At 35.3% G+C, this 26,759-nt stretch overlaps 1 protein-coding gene across 1 annotated transcript in view; it reads right to left on the reverse strand.

Annotated features, from left to right (window-relative positions):
- Positions 1–26,759, reverse strand: part of CEP152 (centrosomal protein 152) — a 73,228-nt gene that overhangs the window by 9,863 nt on the left and 36,606 nt on the right. The window contains exons 13-22 of the mRNA XM_025390242.1: positions 23,989–24,193; positions 20,516–20,641; positions 19,781–19,890; positions 18,908–19,036; positions 18,633–18,765; positions 14,292–14,573; positions 12,019–12,150; positions 7,787–8,437; positions 4,254–4,374; positions 388–555 (exon numbers count right to left, since the gene is read on the reverse strand). Of these exons, the coding sequence (XP_025246027.1) occupies positions 388–555; positions 4,254–4,374; positions 7,787–8,437; positions 12,019–12,150; positions 14,292–14,573; positions 18,633–18,765; positions 18,908–19,036; positions 19,781–19,890; positions 20,516–20,641; positions 23,989–24,193 (2,057 nt within the window). The remainder of the gene's footprint in view (positions 1–387; positions 556–4,253; positions 4,375–7,786; positions 8,438–12,018; positions 12,151–14,291; positions 14,574–18,632; positions 18,766–18,907; positions 19,037–19,780; positions 19,891–20,515; positions 20,642–23,988; positions 24,194–26,759) is intronic.

The following is a 26,759-nucleotide window of genomic DNA, read 5'->3' on the forward strand; positions in this document are numbered from 1 at the left end:
TAATTATTTGTTAATCTGTTTTTAGATCTCCTCACTTAACCAAAAGCTTCTTGAAGGAAGGGAACACATCTCCACCAGAACTGGAATTTTGTATGATTTATTCACTGCTGCATCCCCAGTGCTTAGAAGCCTGCTTGACGCATACTGGGCCCTCAACATCTGTTCAATCAAGAAAGGGAGAAAGGAATGTGACCTTTTAATTAGAGCTGAAATCTTCCTCTTTTGAGTTTTGTAATAATAATTTGATTAGTAAAAATGAGATCCAAATTAGTTTACATTAATCCCAAAAGAGGATCAGTGCACACATTAACTAAAATGTCACATTTGAACATTTCAACAAGGATCAAAGAGATTTATATTGGTAGCAGTGCTACTTTAAATGCTGACCTCCAATTTTTTCCACTACATCTTTGTGCTTCCTTTCTAAATGCTGAAGATGCCTACAACATTTCTCCAGTTTTCCTTTCAGATCTTGACATTCCTGCTTTGCCTTTTCAAGTTCTTGGAAGCAGTGTCCACAGCATAAATCCTTAATTTCAAGGATCTTTTTCTTATCTGCAAAAATTAAATGACAGAAAACTTTTATATCAGTTTAGACTAAGAACTACCAATAAAAAAGAAAAGACGGAAAGAAAAGCAGATGACTCATGACTAAAGGCTACAGCACGACTGAAAGAGTGTGATGCTTAAGATAGAGAGACATGGGTTTACATACTGCTTACTGGCCGTGTGACTTGGAGCATATTACTCAACTTGTCTAAGGTACTACTGGATACTACCATCTACTTTAAAAATAGTCATGAAATCTATTGCTCTGGATCTTGATACCATTCCCTACTAAAAGGAGTCAAGGATCTTCAAGAAATGGCTGACTCCAGTACTGGGAGAGGGTATATAAAAATACGACTGAAATATCTTCCTATGCCAGAAAGGAAGAAAGTACTCAAAAATACAGGCATGTCGCAAGGACATAGGAGCCAGTTTGAAGGAGCTCCACTAGCTGAATCTGGGACAATCTGAGCACTAATTAAATAGAGTAATGAATTATAAAGTATTAAGAATAGGAATTTATGAGTCATACCAATAATTTTATGAATGGTAGGTAGGTAGGTGGGTTGGTAAGTAGGTAGGTAGATGGATCAATGGACAGAGAGATAAAATAAATACACAGGCAAATGAGAGGAAAGGATTCTTGATTCAACATGCTTAGTGCCAACTGGGATAAATAGAGGGAGGAAGTTGGAAGAATTGTAATTTCACAACCACCATAGTAAAGACTGGATCAAGCAAGAATCATCATTGGTTGCCAAATATAAGAGAAGGTTTTTATGAGGGGAAGATATTTGCATGATCTTAAAAGTGTCTCCCACAGATTGCTTATCAGTTGCAAGGGTGAAAAAAAACCCAGTAATTACATAGTGAAGAAATTAGACAACATTTTCACCAGGTAATGAAAAGTAACCTCACCAATAAAAGACATAGGGACACCACACATTTTTAGATGTGACAACATATCACCCTTGTAGTGCTCTAGCCGAGAAAACACAACCTGAATCAATCATGAAGAAACACCAGACAAACCCCAAATGAGAAAAGTTCTGTTAAAAAAAAAAAAGTGGAGGTGGAAGCAGAGAATATTTCTAAAAAATGTCAATGTCATGAAAGACAAAGAGAGGCTGTGGAAATGTTCTAGATTAAAGGAGGCTAAAGATACATGACAACTAAATGTAATAGCTGATCCTAGACAAATCTCTATACTGGAGGAGAAAAAACAAAATGCTAGAAGACATTATTGGGTCAATTGACAAAATTAGAACACAAACAGTGGATTCATACAATACTTTAATGTTAAATTTACTACACTAAGGTTATACAAGAAAATATTCCTATTCCTGGAAAACACAGTCTGGAGTACTTAGACATAAAATGTCACAAAGTATACATAACTTACCCCCAAATGGTTCATAAAAAAAAAAGAAATATTCACATACACATATATACATAAGAGCACAGAATGAAGTAAAATGTTAACAATAGGTGTATCTCATTAAAGGGAATGTGAATGTTCTTCGCAACTATTTTTATTTTTGCTATTTTTCTATAAGTTTGAAATTATTTCCGAGTTTAAAAAATGAACCGTTTGGCACAGTAGCTGGCACAGAGCAAGTACGCAATAAATAATAGTCATTGTCGTTAGTAACATATAAAATTTATAAAATTAAACTATGCAAAAATGATTAAAAAGTAGACTATTAATGTAAGTGATATAATAGAACAGGAATATAAGTTGGCACAGGCTCAGAGGCCAATATATAGAATGCTCCTGTAAAGTCATCGATCCAGCAAAATTATTCTTAGCTCTCTCCTGACATTTTAGTTTAAGTGGTGCCATTTATGTTAATGAGCATTAAAGGATTAACGAAGCATCACAATGGTACAATAAATCGCATTTATATTTTTCGTCTAGGATACTGTTGTAAAATTGGAACTCACAAATACCATTGACGACAGAACAGATACATCAGTTATAGTATATTCATACATTGAAATACTATGTAGCAATGAAAACGAATGAATTAGAGCTATTGCATCAACAGATAAATCTCAGTGGCATGCTGTTAAATAGGAAACAGAGCAAGTTACAAAGAATATAATGAGTATTAAACCATTTTTATAATGTTAAAACAGAAAAAGGCAACAACTTTTTGAGGTCACATACACATAATTAAAACATTAAAAAAGAGAATAATTTTTGAAAATCAGGATATTTGTTAGCTCAGACTGGGGAGAAGTTGCAGGGATAGAACTGTGGTCAACAGCACTGGTGAGGTTCTGTGCCTTAAGTTGAATAATGGGTTCCTGGTTGCTAGGTTTCATAACTTACAGATGCATACATATATTCTTTGAATGAACTAAGTATTTCATAATTAATGTTTTAAGTACTTTAAATAATAACGAGATATTAGGAGAATATAACCAAACAGTCAACAGTGGTACTCTCCAGTGGTAGGATTTTAAAGGACTTTATCACTTAATACATGTTTTGTATTATCTAATCCTTTCTAATGAATTTGTTAAAGTGTTTGTTTTTAAGGGAAAAAAGACTAAAGAAAAATATTTTTATAGTCTGATTTGTCTTTGGCCAAAACAAATTCCTTTTATATTTATAGGACTTCCTAAAGCAAAATAACATCCAAAACCTGTTTCTACCCATTTCACAGCTTTAAATAGCATTCTCAGGCTATTCCAAATAGGATGTAAAATAAAAAGTACGATGCAAAATACAAATTAAGGTAATATTATCCACTGAATTGGCAATAAGATATTCTTAGCCACCTAATACCTAGAAGTAGGGGAAAAGGGTTTGTGAACAATGAGAAAGGCAGAGATGGTATAGACAGATATTCTCTAAGATTCTGGTAACACTGCCTACTGAATTAGAAATGTGTGGAAACTGAGGTTATTCACTTAGTAGGTATGATTGGTGCTAGCAATTATTAGTTCTTTTCCAGGTTATAACGGAAACAGCAAATAAGTAGCAGAGAGAGGCTGTTTTGTGTTTGTGTGGGGAGGAAAGGAGCAGGCTGCAAAGGGTCAATAGGCTAAAAGGGATGGGAGCTAATAAAGGATTTGCAAATTTCTAGCTCAGAAATCTCCATGAATAGGGAATATAAGTCCTATACTCCTCAGTAAGCTCTGAATACAAGGGGCTTAGTACAGTACAATAATTCTTTTGTCATGATGAAGAGTCTAAGTCATTAAGGAAAAGTTAAACTATTAATTCATCACTCTGCCATATGTTGGAAAGGAAGAGATTAAAAACACTGCCCATGCCCTCAGAAAAACTCACAAATCAATTAAAAATCATCTAATACATTTCAGAAAGATTTCCATTAAAAAGTGATTGAAATTAGTTTCAGTAATTTGAATGAAAAAGTCTCTATTACTTGGCAATTCTCTTATGTCAAATCCTTGATTTCAGGGAATAAAAACATGACTGCTCTATTAAAACTCTCATGATTCTCCTTGTAACACGAATCACTTGTGAATGGAGGGAAAACCACAAATAGAAGAAGAGGGCCTAAATCAACCTTCTTCTCTACACACAAAATGAAATCTAGGAAGAGGAGACATTAAGTCAGAGGAGTATTACACATTTGTTCACATCTATGATCTCCTTTTATCCTCAAAGCAACCCTTCAGAAGGGTGATTATGGATGCTACAAAGACTGGTGGGAACAAAATCCAATTACCAGCTTCTGCTTCTGTTTCTTGTAAGGCCAAGGGCTGAGCATGGTGTCCAGCAGTAGATCCAGGGACTCCTTGGCCAGTGCTCCGGCTGGCAGAATCCTTAGAGAGCTCGGCCATATTTCTCTGAAATAAATTTTCTTCAAAGTTAATGCTTAGTAAAAATCTTTATACAATTTTATATTTAAAATGCTAATGTTAAAAATACAAAGAGAAAACACTTCCTGAAAAAAATCTTGCCTGAACTATCTATCGCCAATATTTTTCTTAGGGTGTTACATGAGTACTGTCACTGTGCTAGGAACTAGCCTCCTATGAAACTTTCCAAATTAGAACAGTCTGACAGGCGACTGGTAGGCGGCTATGAGACAGACAGAAGATATGGTTTGCACATTATATATGTGAATTTGAGATTTTTTAATGGTTTACGTGATTAAACCACATGAAAGACAATATAAAATCAGAATTGTTCTTTAAAATCTAGAACATTTTTACTACAGCAAGGAACAACTTAATTAGCAAGTATAATGCTAACCCTCTGCCTCCCATGAATTGAAAATAACAGTAAAAATTTATTTTAAATTTATACAGTACTTCATATGCTTCTAAATACTTTAACATACACAGTAATTTTGTAAGGAAGGCCAGCTGAATGCCAAAGTTAAGGACAGAAACCGAGGTTTAGCTAAATTAAACATCTTGCACAAGACCATTTCTTCACTACTATTTACTGAATGTTTTTTATGTTCCAGTCCTTGTCACGGCAATACAGCTATTAAATCAATGGATTTTTCATTTTTGGTTTTTGTTTTGAGACAGAGTCTTGCTCTGTTGCCCAGGCTGAAGGGCATTGGCACAATTTTGGCTTACTGCAACCTCCACCTCCCGGTTCAAGTGATTCTCCTGCCTCAGCCCTCATGATCCGCCCACCTCAGCCCCCCAAAGTACTGGGATTACATGTGTGAGCCGCCACGCTCAGCCAAATCAATGGATTTTTATGGCAATGTTTTCAGATTTAAGATGACTACTAAATCAGAAAGGAACAGAATAGGTGGTACTGAGAAAGTAGTCTTGTTGATTATTTAAAACAGATTATATATGCCTGATTCTAGAAGCCTTGATTTTGATTATGAGAAACCATTTAACTGACTGTCAGAAAATCTACTTACAATGTCCAACAGAAGCAGAGGTTAGCAATTATAAAGAAGAGGTAATCAAGAAGCTATGGGTTTGACGCCAAAAGGAATAAGAAAAGCTGAACCAAAATGCAGTCACTGCTTCCAGTTTTTACTCAAAGGTGGGGAAGAAAAGTCAAGATGACAGAAAAGGGAGAAAAGCAGCAACCTGTTTGTCTTAGTTTTAACTTGACTTTGATGGTAAAAGAGACAACACACATCCTTAAGTTTGCTTGAAAATTTTGTTCCATTTGATATTTGCTTTATCTGTTATGAACTACCGTATTAATATATTTTGATAAGGCATTCATTTTCTTGAAAGCTGTATTTTTCACTCATTGCGTCCTCTCCATTAAAAAAACTTTTGATTGTCTCAGTTATTTTAATGAGGACTTGTTTTTATATATTAATAAACCATTTTTTTGTTTTAATTTCCATGAACAATTTTTAAAACTAGAGATTTAATAAATTATAAATTACAGTTCCTCACATTTACAGCACCTATGTAACAAATTTAAAATCACTGCTTTATAATCACAGCTTTATCTCAAGGTCCTGAGTGAAGATAGCTCGAAAACGGCAGAAGGTCAAGTATTACTTCTATGACAAATTCCAGATTAGGCATTTCAAAGCCATCCTTTTCTCAGGAATGGAAACTGACCCACCCAACAAAAGCTGTAAACATCTAAATTCTCAGCCAGATTATGTGATTCTGTCTCCATAGACTCACAAGCCTCATTAAATCACACAGATGATCTTACACTGCTTGCACAATTATAAGCCCTGTAAAAAGACTCCAGGGTTGATTTTATACGTATATATTAATGGTAGGAGAAAGGTGTCATAGTTTCTTGATTTTTGTAAGAGAGACTGCCTATTCAGGAAAGCAAACGAAAGCATGTAAACATGATTTTCCCATCATTTCTCATCTCCAAATCTGTATAATTTTATTTTAATTATCTCCAAGTTCTTATTTTAATTATTTTCTCCAAAAAAAATCTCAATTAAGTGTTAAGCAGTATTCGTGGGAAGTGATCTTGCCCAGTAATTTTTACATTGAAGGCAACTACTCAGTAGCAACATCTCTGTGAGGTCAAGGATAAAAATATCAACTGGGGTGAAGTAGGATGGAGTGAGCTGATCTTTCAGGTCCCTTCTGGCTCTAAAATTTTATACTGTTTCAAATGCAGGACCCAGAAAGGCTAAGCTGAGCCATGCATAGCCTACCCAAACCCAAGGAATTAGGCCAGGGATTTGTATTTTATTTTTCCAGTGAGCAACTATGTGATTGCCCAATATAATAACCTAGTTATCATCGAATATGGAACTGAAACTCAAGATTATTACTTCTAGTTTATAACTCTCTCAAGTAGGTGTTAATACCAAATGCTCAATCCTGGCCTTGAAACTCTTTAATCACAATATCTTGATGGAACTTAACTCTTAAGTTTCAACTCTATCAGACAAACCTTATACTACTGGCATTTTTTTCCTGCCTCTAAATCCAAATGTTGAAATTGGCTAATCACCATGCTCAGAATATCATTCTGGATCTTTCATGCATACCTAATTGCTTTGATCATAAGGTAGCAAGACTTTGGTTTCACTGAATCTTTCATACAAATTAAAAGCTGGTCTCAGAGAGTACTTAGATAACTAAAAGAATATAATTAATTCTATATGCACATATATAGTACATCCAGAAACTGGGCTTCAGAGTTTTATGCGAGTGAGCCATATTTATTTGCTTGTTTCTACATCAATACTCTTTGTACTTGGTTGGCATTTTTTGCCTAAATGAGACATACATTTATTGTGGGCAATAAATAGACTTCCAAACTCTACACAAGCTTTTAAGAAACTCTTACGATGCATATTTCATGAAGTGGTCAGGCCCAGAAAACAGAATTTTGAATAAAAATTATTCAGTTTCTGAAATTTCATGCCCTTAGAAAGAATAGCATATATTCTTTATTTTATTTTAAGTTCTGGAATACATGTACTGAACGTGCAGGTTTATTACATAGGTATACATGTGCCATGGTGGTTTGCTGCACCTATCAACCTGTTATCTAGGTTTTAAGCCCTGCAGGCATTAGGTATTTGTCCTAAATATTCTTTAGGAAAAAGACATTTAGAGGCTAAAAGCTTTCTTGTATTTGTGACACTATGAAGTAGTAAAGTTTTTTGGCAACAAAACATGTAAACCTTTGGATTCGCTACAGAGTAGTTTTTTAAACCACTGACAAAAACATAAGACTTACATCTACTAAACTTTAAAACGAAAAAAGGAAAAAACACTACATACAACTTCTATAATCATTCTTGGTGTTCAGTACCTCCTCTTGTTCTCAGGAACATACCTTTTCCCATTGTGTGTCAGCATTTTCTACAAGCAGAGGAAGTGTATCTTGAAATGCTTTCTGTATGCAGCCCTTTAGTTTTTCAAAATATTGCACAGACATCCATTTTGAAGAACAAGTCGACAGGATTTCCAAAAGCTGCTTGTCCTCAGAATCACTGACGTGCTCCTTTTGGGTATCCCTTAAAAGAACCCCAAGTACAGTCAGGATGTCTTCCTCATACTGATAGATTTCCAGTTGGATCCGCTTGGCTTCCTGCATAGTCCATTCTCTACGACTCTGGTCTAGACATGTTTGTAATTCTGTCTCCTTCTGAAGAAGCAGTTCAGTTTTTTGTTTCATAAAGTCTTCTTTAGCTGCCGCAAGCACCTCATTAATTTTATTTCGGTGATCATCCAAAAATTGCCGGTAATCTTGCTCATTTTGTTCTTGGATTCTGCGGATTTCTTCTTGCTTTTCTTTGTTCCACTCACTCCGAGCCTTCGCTAACTCAGCCCTGATGACCACAGGGACTTCTTCGTTCTTTAGTTCGAGTTCCCTCTGAAGAGAATGAATCTTCTCTTCCAATTCCGTTCCAGGAAGTATATTTTTCTTCATATTTTCAAGCTCACTCTTCCATTTCTCTTTAGCTTCAGAAACAGCAAATGATATCTAAAGAACATAACAACATGCATTTTAAAAGTCTTTATGATTCTCCTCCTTTGCAAAAAAATTAAAGAAACTATTTGGTTTAACCTCTGAAGCTAAAAAATTTAAAATAAAAATTAAAAGGAAATGTGATTTCAGATAAGACATGCTTCTAGAAACAGTAATACTAACACTATACTTAAACTGGTCAAAATATATACATAAATATGTGCTTATGTGTATGTATAGACACATAAACACTCACACATATAATTATATAACTAGCCAAAACTAATGTGAGAAAAAATTTCATGTTCGTTTTTTTAATACAGATACAATCTCAGATTTTATCTATGCCTCCAACAAATTAAGTATCTTTTAACTAAAGCAAAAACGGACTCATAAGGACTTTTTACTATTACTTAGGAATATAGCACACACCTGCATAATTACTTGCTGATAAGTGTAACTGTATTTTAATGCACTTTTAGTAGCTAGAACAATTCATAAAAGGACAATACCAAACAGAAAAAGTCATTTTTCATTAGTCTAATTTGTTTGTATGACAGAATAATAGAACTAGTGGATCACAGAAAACAACAGATAGTACATAACCAAAAAGTAATAGGGAAATCAAAAAACCTAAGCTCCAATCCTGACACCAATTTGCAGAGGAAGCCTAGCACAGGTGCTTAACAGAACAGAATCTGCTGGAATTAACTTACCAGCTGTGGAACTAAAGGCCCATTCCTCAACTTCTTTGAGCCTCAATTTCCTCATCTATAAAATGGGGATAATTACAATGCCAATTTGATAGCATCCTTTAGGATTAAATGACATAAGGACATAATCCATTTAAAGTACTTAGCCCAGAGCCTGGCAGATGATAAGGACTCAATAAATGTTATGTAGTTATTATTTTTGAATGCATGGCCTTGGAAAAGTCACTTAATCTCTTTAGCACTAACATCTCCACCCATATAAAGGAGTAGAGTAGATAATGACCTTGAGTCCCTTTCACTTTTAATATTCCTGACTGAATTTCTAACTGAATTCTAAGAAGGCACAAGGACACAATAGTGTCAAAAGACAGAATTGGGCATCTCCAAAGGTTTGGCCTAGACAATGGTGGTTACCATTAATCAATACTATATATATATGGCTGGGAATGATGGGATAGAGTATCTACTAAATAAATTTTCTGCTAAAGGAACCCAGTATCTAAGGTGAGCTTTACAAAAGAATTCACTGCAAAATTCCTTTGCTACCAGCAGAATAATTCGGTAGTGATGTGAAACATGTTTAAATAGTGTTTTTAGAGAAAACAGGTCATGTTGCAATGGATGCCTGGAAGTCATTCTCAGGTGACTCGGACAGAGGTGATGGATTCCACGGAATTTGTATGACCTGCCCAACCTTACCAAAATGTGCATTTTCTCATGTGAAGTTCTACAAAGAGAATTTGACAGCATTCATCAACTCAGTGGTTCCCAAACTTTGCTGCACATTAGAATCACCTGAGAAGCTTTTAAAACTTCTGATGCCCAGGCCAGGGCCCATAGAAAACAAAGTTTAAGGGTAGGGGTCAGGCAACAGTATTTTTTAAAGATCCTCAAGTTATTCCAATGTGCAGCAAAGTTCAGGAACCACTGAACCAACTTAACTACTTCTGAATTCTAGAAACTGGCTTCACACTGTCACAGATCTCAACTAACCACTCTAATCTTAAAATAACTCTATAGCCAATGCTATGGAACTGGCCCTTTCTGGACCTCTTTTGGTTTGGAGGAAGGATGCATAACATGTTGACATTATTTTTTGTGACTGATATAATTATCTGGAATAGTGCTACTTACATCCAAGTGTAGTCCAAACATCAGCTGGGAGCCTGTCAGAAATGCAAATTCCAGCCAGGTGCGTTGACTCCCACCTGTAATCCCAGCACTTTGGGAGGCCGAGGTGGGCAAGATCATCTGAGATCAGGAGTTCAAGAGCAGCCTGGCCAACATGGTGAAACCTCATCTCTACTAAAAATACAAAAATTAGCTGGGAGAGGTAGCAGGCACCTGTAATCCCAGCTACTTGGGAGGCAGAGGCAGGAGAATCACTTGAACCCAGGAGGTGGAGGTTGCAGTGAGCTGAGATTGCGCCACTGCACTCCAGCCTGGGAAACACAGTGAGACTCGATCTCAAAAAAAAGGGCAAATTCCCAGGACACCCTCCAGACCTACTATATCATTATCTCTAGGAGGAAAGCCCAGGTAGCTATGCTTTAACAAACCCTGCAAGTGATTCTCAGGCCTGCTGAAGTTTGGGAAGCAACAAAAACATTTTCTCTCATTTCTATATGTCTGCATTCACAAACATACAGCCTTCTATGTTCTTATGAAAAGATCTCTTGGCCTGTTTTATTTTCTATATTTACTTAACTTTACTATTCTACTTGACTTCTGAGCTCTGAGACACATATCCTCACAATCATATTGTTTCGTCTCTCTCTCCCTCTTAAATTTCCTTTTAAAATATTTCAGACATACTAAAACGTATAGAGAATAATTTCTCATGTTTGATCCATTTTCTTTATCTTTATTATCCCCTTAATTTTACTTTTTTACTACAAAAGGAAAACTTATTTCAACCTATTATTTTATCTTTGCTATTGGATATGTTGCCTAGAAATTGAGTTGTTATTATGGTACAGATCTGAAATCTTCAATTTTCTTTTAACTTTTCTACACTTTTATTTAAAAATGTTTATAACTCCTTCATTAACCTAGAATTTATTGTGATACACATTGGGTAAACTTAATTTTTCCGAAGTGTTACCTGGCTATCATAAGACTCTTGTGAAATAATTCCTCATTCCCTTGTTTTAAAACAATTTATTAAGCTTTTATTTATAGTAGGGTCTACCTCTGAAATCTGTATTGCACTGAATTAAAATGAATTCTATTTTTGTGACTCAATACAGTCTGAGTTGTTGCTTTCCAATATATTCCATTACGTGTTAGGGCTTGACTATAATTTTTCCAGAACATTAAAAAAATTTCTAGTCCTTTTGTTTTTCCAAAAACATTTTACAGAATTATTTTGTCAACTTCAAATACATTGAGTTTGTTGGCATTTTGATTAGAATTGGTTTAAACCAGTAATTAAGTTGCAAGAGTACACATAGTTATAATATCTTTATCTGCCGGTCAAGAAACATGACATTTCTGGAAAGGAGAACTGGCTATTTACCAACAAGAATGTTATAGGACTACTGACACAACAGAGAAAACAATCTTTAAGCATGTGAAAGGATATTGTATAGCTAATAATGAACAAATATACACCTGTTCTCAATTTCATCTAAAGATAGAGCAAGATAGAATGGGAGTTATTAAATAGTTTCTAAGTTATCCTCATAGGTAGATACATTCTTTCTCTAAGAACAACTTGATGATGACAAGAACACTTGCTAGGCTTTGAGCTACCACTTAACATGTATCAACATGTTTAACCCTTCAACAATTCTATGAGTAGGTACAAATTCCAAGGACTGAGGTAAGAGAAGGGGTCAGGCAAGATGGCCTCCTGAAGATTCTTTGCAGAAGAGCTCTTACCCTTTTGTTCACAGAGACCTCATGTTGTTCTTCCCACTTTTTCTGTTCTGCCCTCACAAGTGCTTGATACTCTGCAAGCTCAGGTAGTTCTCCCAGCCATCGCTGACGAGCATTTTGCACAGCTATTTCTACCTGTAGGACATTGCAAAAGAAAGAGGTAAAGTGGAGTATAAAATTTCAAAAAGACCCCATTTTCAAACAGCAATTATGATTTCAGTATTTTATACTGTGTATCACTACATAATAAAGTTAAACTGACTTCAAGTACCCTACCCATCCCAAACAGTGGACTCTAATCCTTTTGTTGTAAACTTCCCATAGCATCCCACACAAATGCCACACAAGAAGTGGGAATCTGTGAATGTTTGATGACCAGTACTACCTTAGAAAGTGTCATATGAAGTACCAATTACCATTTCCAACAACTCCTATTTATCCTGGGAAAAAGGAGAAGGCCTGCTGGGTGCCAACTGCTGTCTAATCACTACATCTAATCACTACACCCACCACCTTCCTCACTCCTCATGCTCTACACATGTGCAAGCACATGTACACTGATACGCTTTAGAACCCTATACCTGCGAACTTTCCTACTGTCGGGAATGAGTTTATACTAAAGAATGAGAGTGATACCTCTGAAGGCAAAAAATTAAGACTTGATTAATTATGAGGGTGATCTGGTTACAAATCTGCCACCAGTTACCAGAAGATTATGTTAAATAATTTTACCTTATTCCTTTATTTTAAAATACACATAGATATGCAGATATATGTATATATACGTACATACACACAAAAGCAGGGCTGATATAAGAGACTGTATTTATCATTAAAGTGCTAAATAGGTCAATATGTAAACTCTATCTATGTACAAACTCCAAGGAGTTAAGAAATGGGGAAAAGACAAAGCTCCTGTAGAAATTTATCTACTTAAAAAGTTATTATGAAACATTTCCTTTCAGCTATATTACGTTATTTGCTTTAAGATTAATGATTTCATAAATACCAAAGCAGCACCTTTAAACTCAACTTTTTGTCTGTGGAACCTTTTCTTAACTCTTTTGAAACCCCCTTCAGTAAACATTTCGGTAAACTAACTGAAGATATCCCTGGTACCATTACATATATTTGCTTGTATTTCCAGACTTTAAGGGTGCCCTGTAAAATCATGTAGAACAATGTAACAAATAAGCAGAATTTCAAGTATTTATCAAAAGCAGAGTGTATTTTCAAAACCTTTACATTGAGCCCTATCTTGTTTAAGAGTTTATAATAAGTAATAAAATTAAAATGATAAATACATAACAGATGTATCAAAGTCCAGGGAACTCTTGAGGCTAGAAACCCAGCCAGGTAGTCTGTGAGGTCAAAACTTTTTCCAAAATAATATTAAGACACTATCTGTTTTATTGCCGTTCTCTCATGCATAAACAGCACAGTTCTCCAAAAGCTGCATGCTGTGATCATGTCATTGTTCTGACAGCCAGTGGAATGTGTGCTTGGGTAGCCTTGTTTTTTAAAAATTTCTCAGGTTTATTTTCCAAAAGTGTAAATATAACCCACATAAACAGAAGCTCTTTAGAGTCCCCAATTTTTTAAATTGTGAAGGAGTCCTGGGACCAAAAATTTTGAGAATCACTGTAATAGGTAAGAGAGATATAACAGATAACTCATCTTTATTCTGTTATAATAGGCTGTACTTTTCTCAGTATGGTATTTCTTTCAAATCAAGTAACTGTGTCAGTTACAAGCTAGTTTTGTGAGTGCTTCAAAGGAAAGGTATTGGCACCACTTTGGGGCGGCTAATGGGAATGATAGACAAAGTTCCATTTAAGGGCAGGCCTGCAGATCCAACTGCATCAAGTCTCAATACAAATGTTGTTAAATACCTTATGTGCTTAGGTTTACTTATCTATAACCACCTTAGTGGAATATTTTCCATAAAATTAGATATGAGAGATACATAATTAAACTGTGATTCATTCAGATGTAAAAGCACCCTCTTTAACCTCAGGCATCTTAATGCTTGGACTAATCTCAAAGGAGCAAATACTTTGTAAACTGAAAGAATATACAGAAAAACCGAGGGGTGACGGCTTTATGACAGAAATAGTATGAAGAAAAATTTAGGAACATGACAGGTTTTCTATCCTAGAAATGCACAAAATCTTAAAAGTATAAAGTTATGAACGAGTTCAATGATAGCATTTTATGTGCTTTCATTAAGTGACAGGCAGTTCCAAAAAATTTACTAGAATAAACCTGCCTTTTACCTGTTTGGCGATATTTTCACAATGCTTGAGTTCCAATTCAATTTCCAGTTTCTTCATAGCCCCCTTGATGGCTATGTCCTTCTCTTGTTCTAAGTGTTGCTGGATTATGCACTTCTGCTCTTCTATCATGATTGCCATCTCTTTCTTGGAAATAACATCACTGGTGGTTACTTGGTCAGTTTGGCTGCCACGATCTGAGGTCTTCTTTTTCATTGCCTTTATAGTTTGATCCAGCTTAGACTGCCACTCCTTTTCAAGCTGTTGAATGAGTTTTTCTTTGATCTGTTTTCAGAAGAAAAATCATAGGAGAAAAAAAATTTTCAAATAAGTTAAAAACTAGAATTAAAGGCTAGCCAGAAAAGCAATCACAGCTGTGTTTGAAAACCATCTAGATATTGTTGTAGTAATTATAAAAGGTTTAGAAATTTAGTCAATTAAAATACACTCTCAAGTAAAACTTGAAAGTTACTCTTTGAACTTAACTATATGACAAAAATCACATGAAAGATTTAAGTACGTTGTGTAAAGTCAGGAGATCTTGCTCTCAATATGCAACCTCTGGAATCTTTCATATTGCCACTACAAAGACAGCAGGATTTAAAAAAAAAAAATTACAGTTAATGTGTTTTGCCATCAACACCATGCTCTCCACAAAGGACTGAGTAAATCTAATTAACGAACCAAAACCTGAACAATCTAAAAAATAGTTTTACTCACTTGAACACGTTAGAATCTTGTTTGTTATAATGTTAAATTTTACTAAATAGACTACATTCAAAAGGGAGGCAGTATTATTGGAAGAACATCTTAATGATTTTTCCACTTTAACAGTACAGCGAGGTGGAGCTAAAAACAGTTTTAAACTATGAAACAGCACAATTTGGTTTTCCCTTTTTCTGTTCACCACCTGGGTATCTCCAACTGTTTCCCTGGCTACCAGCAATTAATAGCCATTTTGTAGACAGAAGAATCTAGTTGAGGCCAGGCGCAGTGGCTCATGCCTGTAATCCCAGCATTTTGGGAGGCCGTGGCGGGTGGATCACCTGAGGTCAGGAGTTCAAGACCAGCCTGGCCAACATGGTGAAACCCATCTCTACTAAAAATATAAAAATTAGCTGGGCATGGTGACACTTGCCTGTAATCCCAGCTACTTAGGATGCTGAGGCAGGAGAATCACTTAAACCCGGGAGGCGGAGGTTGCAGTGAGCCAAGATCACACCACTGCACTCCAGCCTGGAGACAGAGCAAGGCTCTGTCTCAAAAAAGGAAAAAAAAAAAAAAATCTAGTTTAAATAAGCTTGAGAATTTTTTTTTGTTTTCATTTCTAAATAAGCTTTTAGGATCATACTTTGTTCCCTAACTTTCTAGGGAACTATTAGCATTTCCTAATCTCATTTGCTATTTAAGTAATAGAGGTAACAAATTATGTGCTTCTAAGACTGCCCATTACTTCTTTGTTTCTAATCCATGATATGGCTTATTTATTTGTTATAAATATTAGTCTAGAGTTATAATCATTCCACAATATGAAATCAGATCATGGTTTCATTTCGAGGAATCAAAGAAGTGCCCATAAAACTTGTTATATCCTGAGTTGGGTCGAAAAGTGAAAAGGTGGCTAAATTCCTAAAAATAAAACTGGTGTGGTAACTGCTAATAGCTCAATTCCGAAAGGTAAAATGTAAGTGCCTGGCAAATAAAGCTTATGTATCTGTTCAGGAAGAACTGTCTTCTGAAGTTAGTACTACATTTTTAAAATGTGGTGACCAGAAAGAAATTTTAATCCACACCTCTTTCTGTTCCTTATCCCAATGTGCTTTGGCTAAGATCACTTCATTTTCAACTTGCTGTTTAATATCAGTTTCTTGATCTTTCAGCCACTTGCTCTTTTCCATCATAAGTGTATCTTGGTACTTTTTTTCAAGTTCCACCTGCAGGTTGCTTACATACTCTTCTCTTTCCTCCAATAGCTGTCTCTTTAAACAAAATTCAAATAAATATCTCTCTACAACACTAACAGTCTCCAAGTTAAAACATATGAACTTGTTGTGCATGGCTTGGAGAGCAAAAAAATCCCTCTAACTTCTAAAATGCACCTACCTAACTCCTATTACAATTGTATAAATAAGCCTTAATGTGTATAGAAATGGCATCATGAATGGGAAGGTTGACCATCTTTGCCTTGTCTGCAAATTCATAGGCTTCACTGATTACTCCCCAAACTGAAGGATTCTGTGTATATGACTTTTTCCCCCTTTCTCTCAATGAGCCAGGTTAACATGTGAGGAAAGTTCTGTGTGCTAATAAAAGCTTTAAAACTTGGAATTGAGCTCCTATTTAACCTGCAACCTGACTCAGCAAGTGTTTCGGAAAACAGTGCGTGAAACATAAAAAAACACCCTTTAACTCTTATTGTTACCTGACTCATATATTCTGTATCCAGGTTAAGTCCCCTACCTAAAGCTAAGCTGCAGTAAAATGGCTTATGTCCTGCAAAGAAGAGCTACCCCAAAAGTGTCCTCACTTGTTCTACAGTTTAATAAGATTCTCCCATCGTGCATGTGAAACATTTCCTTTAAAAAAAGGAAAAAAAAAAAAAAAAAAAGGTGTATTTTTGCCTACCTCTGAAGAATGTGAGAAGATTAAATAGTCTCCTAAATACAAAGATATTTAGTTCTGACTGGCTTATATTAAGGGCTTATATAATTCTATAGTAAAAAACCAACGAATTCTCAGAGAGGGAAGAAATTAAACTTCTAATGTTTTAAGTGTACTGGCCCTTTAAGTGAGGGGTGGGCTTGGGGAAGCAGTGTAACCACAAAAGGACAGCAAAAGGGAGTGTTTTAGAGTGATAAAACTGTTCTGTATCCTGATAAACCTATAAACGTGCTAAAGGTTTACAGAACTATACACCCAGTGGTGGGACGAAGTCAATTTTACTGTATAACAATTTATAGTTTTTTTAAATTATACTTTAAGTTTTGGGATACACATGCAACATTTAACCTCTAAGTTTGGTTTTTCTGAAGGACCGAATAGCAGTTTAACTTTTCTTCTTGGACTTGGGTACAAACACTCATTAGCCAAAATACCAGCCAGTAGCAGATATTAATTGTAACTGACCCATTATATGAGATCAAATGTTATAGTCAAATTGATTCTATTAAAAGTATCAGAAAATATTCCTGAAATGACCTCTTTGAGAAAATTCCTCTTATGTTCTTGCCAATTTTTATACATATAAAAGAATCACACTAGTCATTTCCCTATTTTAATTTTTAAAACATTACTGAAAGCTAAGTCCTCAATTTCCAGGTAATATAAGATCCTTTCTCACTTTTATACTGCCATCTCTACCTAAAACAGCTCCCTTCAGAAGTTCTTTTTCCACAAGATGATAGTATATGTGGCACGTTTTTCACCACATTAATCTATTCAACAATAATCAAGATATTGAATGAACTGAATTTCTCACCTGCTCTTTACTATTCTTTTTAAGTGTGTGGTAATAATAGCTTGTTTTAACATAACTCATTCAAAAAGCTCTGTATAGAACATTTATTTACGCATTTAAAAATATTTTCTCATCTTGAGGCAGATAGCTTTCAAACTGTGGTTTGTCACTGGTCCAAAGTGTGAAGGACAGTCAGGCCTGTTAAGGCTCTGAGCCAGGACAGGGAAGAAAAGAGGAGGTGTGACTGTTTACATGTGATTTTACTCCTGGACACTCACCAAGGGTGACTCAGAAGAATCAGGCAGAGTTGGAGAATCTACTCTAGCCCCTCCAGCTTCCCTGAAGGAGGTCATACGAAGATGCTGACCTTGCTGTCCATATCCTCCGTATCATCACTCTCCCTATCACGAGACCAACATTCAAATTCCTACTCTTCTCCCCAGAAGAATAAAATGACAATGAGGTAGTGAGAAAGAAATGGATCCGAGAAAAAGGGCTCTGAAGGAATGCTCCGTGCGGCGCTCACAGGACTACATAGGGTTTCCGGAGCAGTCAACACTGAAAACAAGGATCTGTGATTTTCAGATTTAAAGTGACACTGATTTTTTTTTTTTTTTTTTTTTTTTTTGCCCTTTAGAATAAATCTGCAAGAAAAAAAAAATCACTTTCTCCTATCTATATGCTATTGTACACTAAGGTTTTAATAATCATTTCAGTATTTACTGTACTTTATTTGTGAGCTATATGAGTGTGATACAGCCAAAAGTCAAGAGAACCTATGAATATCTTCGCCATTCACTTCTCTAGAACAAATGCATTCGTTTAAATGATAATACTGAGGCTTGAAAAGTGAAAGGATGTCGGTACAACATAAACTTGTCCTGTACCTTCTCCTGAGCCTGTTGCTCCTTTTCAGTGGTCTTCCTGAGAGTCGATTCTAGATGATCCTTCTCTCTGCACACTTCTAGGTAACATTCCTGCACAGCAGTCATCTCCTTATTCACCTTATCCAACTCAGACCTTGGATACACAAAACCAGCAACTAAATGATTTAACCACAAAAAAATACAGGAGCTGCGTAACAAATGATTTTCCTCTAAATTATGGAATAGGGGAATGTAGTCTCTACAGCTTAAAAGGCAGCTAAACTCTTTATTCTCACCTCAGTTGCACATGAGTTCTCTCATAAGCCTCAAAGAGCTGCTGCTTCTCCAAAGCATGCTTTGCTAATAGGCTTTCACGTATTTGAGTTTTCATGGCTTCGTGGTGCTGCTGGTAAGTCCTCTCACACCTGGAAACAGAGCGGAATCAAAGGCAATGCCCAGTCTCACTACAAACACCAAAATGAATTGGCTTCCTTCCTTCCTCCTCACCTCATCCCTCTAATGCAAATTATAATTGAGGTCAGATTACTTTTCCCCAACCGAAAGTGGTAATAATTAATTAATAACCAACAATCTTATGAGAATCTTCAAAATTTTCTTTCTTCAAATGTTTCTAGAGAACAATTAGAAACTTGGATGTGAGAATGCCCCAGTCCTTCAAACAGAGATAGTAATCTACGTTGAGGACTTCTGTTTATAAAAAATTAATGACAGTAATTGAGGGTGTGTTCCAAAATTTATATTCAACATAAATACTAGCAGTCCCCAACTCACAAGTAAGTTATGTTCCAGAAGTCTGTTTCCAAGTTTATGATTTGGTATTTGGAAGACATATTCCCTCTCACAGACTTTTTTCTTTATAAAGAATAGTTTCCCAGACGAGTCTTTAAAAAAAATATTAAGCTATAATATTTCAGTGAACTACAGTTTCAATGATACTATAGAACCCAACCCACTACATAACACTGTTTCTATGGAAAATGTGTTCCAAATTCTAATTTGAGAAGCCAGGGACTCATCTCTGCCAATCCAAGATCTCAACAGGGTAGAATTCACTCAATCATTTTGAATCTTTTTGTCACAAGGAAGGGCAGGGACTTAGAGGGGAAAGGTACCCAGGAGACAGTCGTCAGGCATCTATATATCCTTACCTATCCACAGCTTCTCGTTTATCATGGTCAAAATCTTGTACCATTTGTCTCATTTGATTACATAAGTCTTGATTTGTATTTCTCAGTTTTTCTTCAGTTTCTTTAAGTTCCTAGACACAAAAGAATATACTTAGTACTTAGAGAAAATAAACATCATTTTCACTGATTAGTTTTATCTCATTTTTAAATATTTTCTGTGCTTTCTCTCTCCTCTATAACAATATTTGACATTATTTTTACAATTCTGCAAAAGAAAAAGTCTCTTCACGCTTTGATAAGAACATAGATTCATTTATTAGACAGGTAGCTTTCTGACAGGACTAAATGTTTAAATTTTGTATTGACTTTGAAATGCATAAAATGAAAATATTTAACCAGAGAAGTATTGGCTAGCTAATGCCTTAAAATAAGTCTCAGAGCTCAATAACCTTCAGCAACCATCTAAATAAGCAAAGTTTTACTTCTGGGTCAAGAGCTGGCTAAGGAGGAAAGAATACCTCTGTCAGCCATGCTACCAGAGAGGCAGAGAACTGGAACTACACTAACTTACCTTCCCATGAAACTACTAACCAATAGTTCACTAGCAAAGGGAAATCACTGGAACTCAGAATCACCTACTAATATACTTGTCTACTAACTCACATTGCCTCTTTATTTGCAAAAACTCTATTACATCTTCTGTATTTAATGAGGAAATAAAAATTCTTATAAAATATAAAAAATATTCTTAATCACCTGATTTTGTTGTTGTAAAACTTGAATTTCATTTTTAAGCAGCAGAATATCATCTCTGACAATATCAGAAGTAGAAGACTCAAGCCACAATTGATTCTTTGGTTTTTCTGAGGTATCTGTTTTAGTCTGAATGTTAAAAAGTCAAACGTTTTTCAAGTTTTAAAAAATTCTAAGTTTCACTTTGAAATAATTCCATACTTTAAAAAAATTGCAAACAGTACAAATAATCTCCATATAGCTTTCACTCTTCTTCCCCCAATATAACTACAGCACAATGATCAAAACTAGTAAATTAACTATCAGGTAATCCACAGACCTTATACAAACGTTTCCAATTTGCCCCAAATGTCTGTTTTCTGGTCCAAGATCAAATCCATGATTCTGAGTGGCATTCAGTTGTCATGTTTAATTAGTGTCCTCCAATCTAGGGCAGCTCTTCAGTCTTTCAAACCCATGACGTTTTCTAAGAATACTAACCCATTATTTTGTAGGATGTTCCTCAATTTGGAGTTTTTAGGTTTATTAAAATCAGGTTATGCATCTTTGGCAAGCATGTCAAGAACTGGTATGTGCTCTTTGCAGGAGACACATGATATCACTATGTCTCACCACTGGTAATAATCAATTGAAGGTGGGATCTATCATCTCCATTGTAAACTTACTATTTTTTGTTTTATAATAAATGATAAGTATCTTATAGGATACTTTGAGACAATGCAAATATCCTATTTCTCATCATATGTTCTCCTACTAAGATCGAGCATTTATCCTATCTCTGTATGTATTCATTTATGTCATCATTCACTCATGGACATACATTTTATTCAATAAACACAATTTTAAAGACTCATGATAGACTTTGGCAAATTGCTTTCCAGAAATGCCATACAAACATATACTGTCAGGTAGTACATGGGTCTGCCCATCTCTCTTTGCCTCCAGTGGCAGTGATTATCTCTAAATAATTATCTTTGATGGGAAAAGAATATCTAACAATTGCTTTCATTTGTATTTCTTGTGTCATCACCAAAGTGGAACCTCTTATATACCTTCATTGTTCATTTGTTTTTCCATCTTCCCAGATTTATCTGTTTATATAATTTTGCATGTTTTCCTCTTAGTGAGTGTTTTCCTTACCTACGTTTCTTTTTATTCATTGATGGGGGTTACAAAGATTTTAAAAATATATCTACTCCATTTCACTTATTGTGTCCCTGGACTCGGAGCTGGGAGGTGGAGGTGGGCAGATCACTTGAGCCGAGGGCTGAAGTAACTCTGAGAAAAATCAGAGTTTAGATGGAGACTACCAAGAATTCACTATGGCAATAGAGCAGCTGGACAAAAAGAATACTCAAAGATGAGAGAGTTATTCCTTCGATCTATTGATCAACCAGACTACAGTGGGAAATGGAAAGGCTAAAAATCAGCACAATGCATGACCACTATCAACTGCTACACATGATAAAGTATATCTGTATAGCAAATGCCACTAGCAACTTTAATACAGAACAAAGAAAGCACCAAGACACCTGAGCTAAGGTTCAGACTCAAAATCAGGTTTCTAGTATCCTAAATCTTAGAGCACTCCCACCAAAATGCTTAAACTAATAAACTCTAATGTCTTAATACAAATTGAGAAACAAGCTTTCATCCCCATCCTTTTAAAGAAATGTAGGGCAACAATGAAAATAGCTTGATTTAAAGATGTTAAATATGCAGGGGGCAAGGCCGGGGGGAGTCTTTCTCATTTGTTGTTAATATTAAAACTTATGTTTTAGTCATCAAATACAGTTACTCAGAAGAAGGAATCAGGCTGGAAAAGATTTTGATAGCAAAAACACTGTTATTTCCAAAACATAAATTAGCCACAATTAAAATTCCACAATAATTAGCACAGAACATTATACATACTTTAGCAGAACTGTTTTAATGAACACAACTCCTAGTTTAAAAGAACAGGAGATAAAACAGTACTAAAGAAGGTGTAAAAATTATCTCCACCCAGGAGGAAAAGGAGTACACAACCTACGTTCCTTTTCCCTCTTCTTTTCCTTCTCTTAGTTATTAGGTGTTTTATATATTATTTTCTATTGGGAGTATAGATGGCTGATGATTTGTGAAATATGGAAGGGTAAAAAAAGGATCTATAAAGGAGAGCAGCCCTGAAGATCTCTGTGATAGCATGATATTGCAGAAATATCTTTGACTTACTTATTAGTCATGTGTTTAGTTTCAATTTGTCTGAAATTGGCTCTGTAAACTCAAAAGTGTCACAAAGTGCTCCAGCTTCATTTTCCTAACTGAAGAATACAGACGTGGATTTCAATGACTGACATAACCAGATTTTGTGCCTTTCCCATCTGTACCACTACCACTATATAATATCTGTACCACCATCACTATATAATTAATGTCCTCATATAGAATGACTTTTGTTATAAGCACATGGGCTAGGAAAATCTCATAGAAAATACTAAAGGATTTCTATGGAGGATTTATTTTAACTAGATTTTAGAGCACTGTTGGTAAAAACCAATCTTAAAGAAATGCAGATTCCTTGCAACAGAGAATACTTCCTTGTATTTATGGTAAAGGAATTTTACCTAATCGGTATCTCATTTACTAGGTGCTAAGAGTAACCAGAAAAAACATACAAGTGCTTTTCAACTTACAATGGGTTTATCACCCAATAAGCCCATTGTAAGTTGAAAATATCATTAAGTCAAAAATGCATTTAATGCATCTAATCTATTAAAATCACAGCTTAGTCTGTCCTACCTTAAATGCCCTCAGAACACTTACAATAGCCTACAGTTGAGCAAAGTCATCTAACACAAAGCTTCTTTTATAATAAACTGTTGAATATCTCATGAAATTTACTGAACACTGTACTGAAAGTGAAAAACAGAATTGTTTTACAGGTACTCGAAGCATGGTTCTACTGAATGCATATAACTTTTCCACCACTGTAAAGTCTAAAAATTGTAAGTCAAACATCCTAAGTCGGGGACTCTCAGCATCCCTTTAAAAATGGTATTTCCTTCTTTAAATTTTACTTCTAAAAATGTCAAATAAACCCCTGAAAGCCAAAGATTAATTTTAAAAAGCGTAAAAGGGCTGGATGTGGTGGTTCACACCTGTAATCCAAAACCTTGAGAGGTTGAGGTGGGAGGATTGCTTGAGCCCAGGAGTTTGAGACCAGTCTGGGCAACACTGTGGGGACCTGTCTCTACAAAAAATATAAAAATTAGCCAGACATAGTGGCATGTGCCTGTGGTCCCAGCTACTCAGGTGGCTGAGGTGGGAGCATCGCTTTAGCCTGGGAGGTTGAAGCTACAGGGAGCCATGTTTCCACCACTGCCCTCCAGCCTGGGAGACAGAGTGAGGCCCTATCTCAAAAAAAAAAAAAGTGTAAAAGTTTTCTTTATTGAGCCTTTTAAAATTGGTTTTTTAACTCGATAGGCTTTACAGACCTCAACCTCAATGCTTTTTTCATCCCTCTTCACTTGGTGGAGATCTTCGATTTTCTTATGACAGTCTTTGAGGTCATTTTGTAACTGAGACACCAGACGACGCTTCATTGAGTTGCTACCCAGCAAACGCTGCACTTCTGCCTTTAACTTCAGAATGAACTCATCTTTTGAAAGCTCTTCATTTGGGTCTTCTTGTTGTACAATGCTAATGGAGAAATTGTGATTTTTAAGATTAAATCAAGTAATAAATCAGATATGGTTATTCCTCAAAAGCAATGACCACAGTGGTGAACATGTTTTGTCACCTACACAAATACATACTAGTATTTCAAAACAACTTTATATGTTGTCATACACAAGGATTATCACCTTTGCCATATCTCTATATACAGAAATACGTTTATTCACAGGAAGAGCCTTCTCAAGCTTAGTACTGCTGCTCACTGTAAGTAGCTTAGAAATGTGAACTTTAACATAATTTACATTTGTGTTATTGGAAAATTGCACACTGTATATACACGCCCTTTATGACTCTAACAGAAACAACATAAATATTAAGGAAGAAAAGAATACTAAACACTAGCCATCCTAACCAACAATTTCTGTTATTTTTTTCAACTCACTAAAACACAAGTCTGGGTGAATATCTGAGTAACTAGAAAAACACAAAAATAAAACCATGCTAATTTAAACCCAATTTTAGTTTCAATAAATTTAAAGATTGGAAGATTATCTGCTTCCTTGTCATAATGAATTAACAAGACTAACTTTATCATCCTCCTTAAAAAACTAGCAAACCAAATAAAGCAAATAAAATAATAGTTTTCAATCACTAGACAACAGGCAGCAGAGGCCAGTGATTCCTGAGAAAAGGAAAACAAACAAGGTGAGCTCTAAGATTACCCCAGCTTTCTGCCTGGAGAGTGTCCAGACCATAGCACAGGGAGATGAAACCCAAACAGAGCCCGGTAATCTCACTGAGTTTCAGAGAAAGAATTCAGAGTTTGGGGAGGCCAGAGTGGCTAGAATATGAAGGGGAGAAATACTGGGGAAAAAGAAGCTGCACAGAGAAAGAGCTCTGGAGATCTGTGTGTATACGTGTGGCTAGGGAAAAAAACACAGGAAATGAATAAGGCTGGGAATATGCTGTGTTTCAATGAGCCATAATGCAAAGACTTACTAATTTAAAGGGCATCAAATAATACCTTAGTAGTGGGGCTAAATTAGCCCTAGATTAAAGCCTGTTCTAAACCTGATCTATTAAAGTCTATAAAGAAAGCCTCGAAAGGATCAAACTGATTCCAAGTAACTTGTGTGTCACAGAAAAAGTACAACAGTATTTTTAAAAATATAGTAATATCTGGCATCCAAAACAAAATTCAAAATGTCTAGCATTCAATCAAAATTTATCAGGCATACAAAGAAGTAGGAAAAAAATATGAACTATACCAGGAGAAAAACCAATCAATAGAAACTAACCCGTCAATGACACAGACAATAGAATTAATATATTTCATATGTTCTAGAAGGTTAAGGAAGATATGAACATGTGGAGGAAACTGGAAGATATAGAAAGACCCAAATTAAACTTATAGAAAAAATTGTAATATCTGAAAAGTAAAATATACTGGATGGGATTAATAGCATATTTAAAACTGCAGAAGATCAGTGAACATATAGATATAGCAAGAATACTATAAAATTAAAAACAAAGAGAAAAAAGACTAAAACAGACATACACAGAACATATTACATTTTCCAGCATATGTAACTGAAGTCCCAGAAGAGGAGCAGGATGGAAAACATATTTGAAAAGTAATGGCCAAATTTTTCCTAATTTGATGAAAACGAAAACCCCACAAAACCCAGAAGTTTGGTGAATCTCAAGCAGAAGAAACACAAAGAAAACCAGTATACATCACAGCAATGTCAGATTGCTGAAACCCAGTGATAAGAGAGTGTAGGAAGACTCCCAAAGAGAAGAGAACCAGAGAAAGGAATCCTGAATTCTGTGTATAAATTTGTACAAGCCTCAGTCTAAGCCCTGAACTATGCATGTACAGAACAACTCTCAAACCAGCATATCAAAGATTTTAAAAACTTAACTGAAATTTAAACCACACATTCAAGTCTCACAATGACTAACCCCTGAGGGATGCATACACAGGTTGGATTCAAAGCAATGTGGCAAAGGCTTGGAGAACCGAACTGAGATTTAAAACACCCATACAAATTCACAATGTCTAGTATACAATCTAAAATTACTTGACATGCAACTAACCAGAAAAATGTGGCCACTTCTTAAAAGACAATCAACAAATGATCCAAATGCTGAAACTACCACTAAAAGAGTTTGAAAAGTTTAAAGTAGCTATTATATCTCTGCTTTATGAAGTAAAGAAAAAGATACCTGAAGTGAATGAAAAAATAGGAATTCTTAACAGAGAAAGAAAAGGGATACAAGAACAAAATAGAAATGTTATTAAGTAAACAAAAGTTAAAAAAAAACACAAAACTTTCACTAGATAGGCTCAATAGAGTATACATGACAAGAAAAAAAGGAGAGAACATGAAAATAGTCCAGTAACAATTATCCAAAATAAAAAGGAAAAACTATAGAAGAAAATGAACATAGCCTCAAGAAACTGTAGTATAATACCAAAAAAATCTAACATACATGTAACTGGAGACCCAAAAGGAGAGAACAAAGACACAGGGACAGAAAAGGTATTTAAGGAATATAATGGCTGACATTTTCACAAATTTGGTAA

Source organism: Theropithecus gelada, chromosome 7a (assembly GCF_003255815.1).
Source record: "Theropithecus gelada isolate Dixy chromosome 7a, Tgel_1.0, whole genome shotgun sequence".
Lineage (NCBI taxonomy): Eukaryota > Metazoa > Chordata > Mammalia > Primates > Cercopithecidae > Theropithecus > Theropithecus gelada.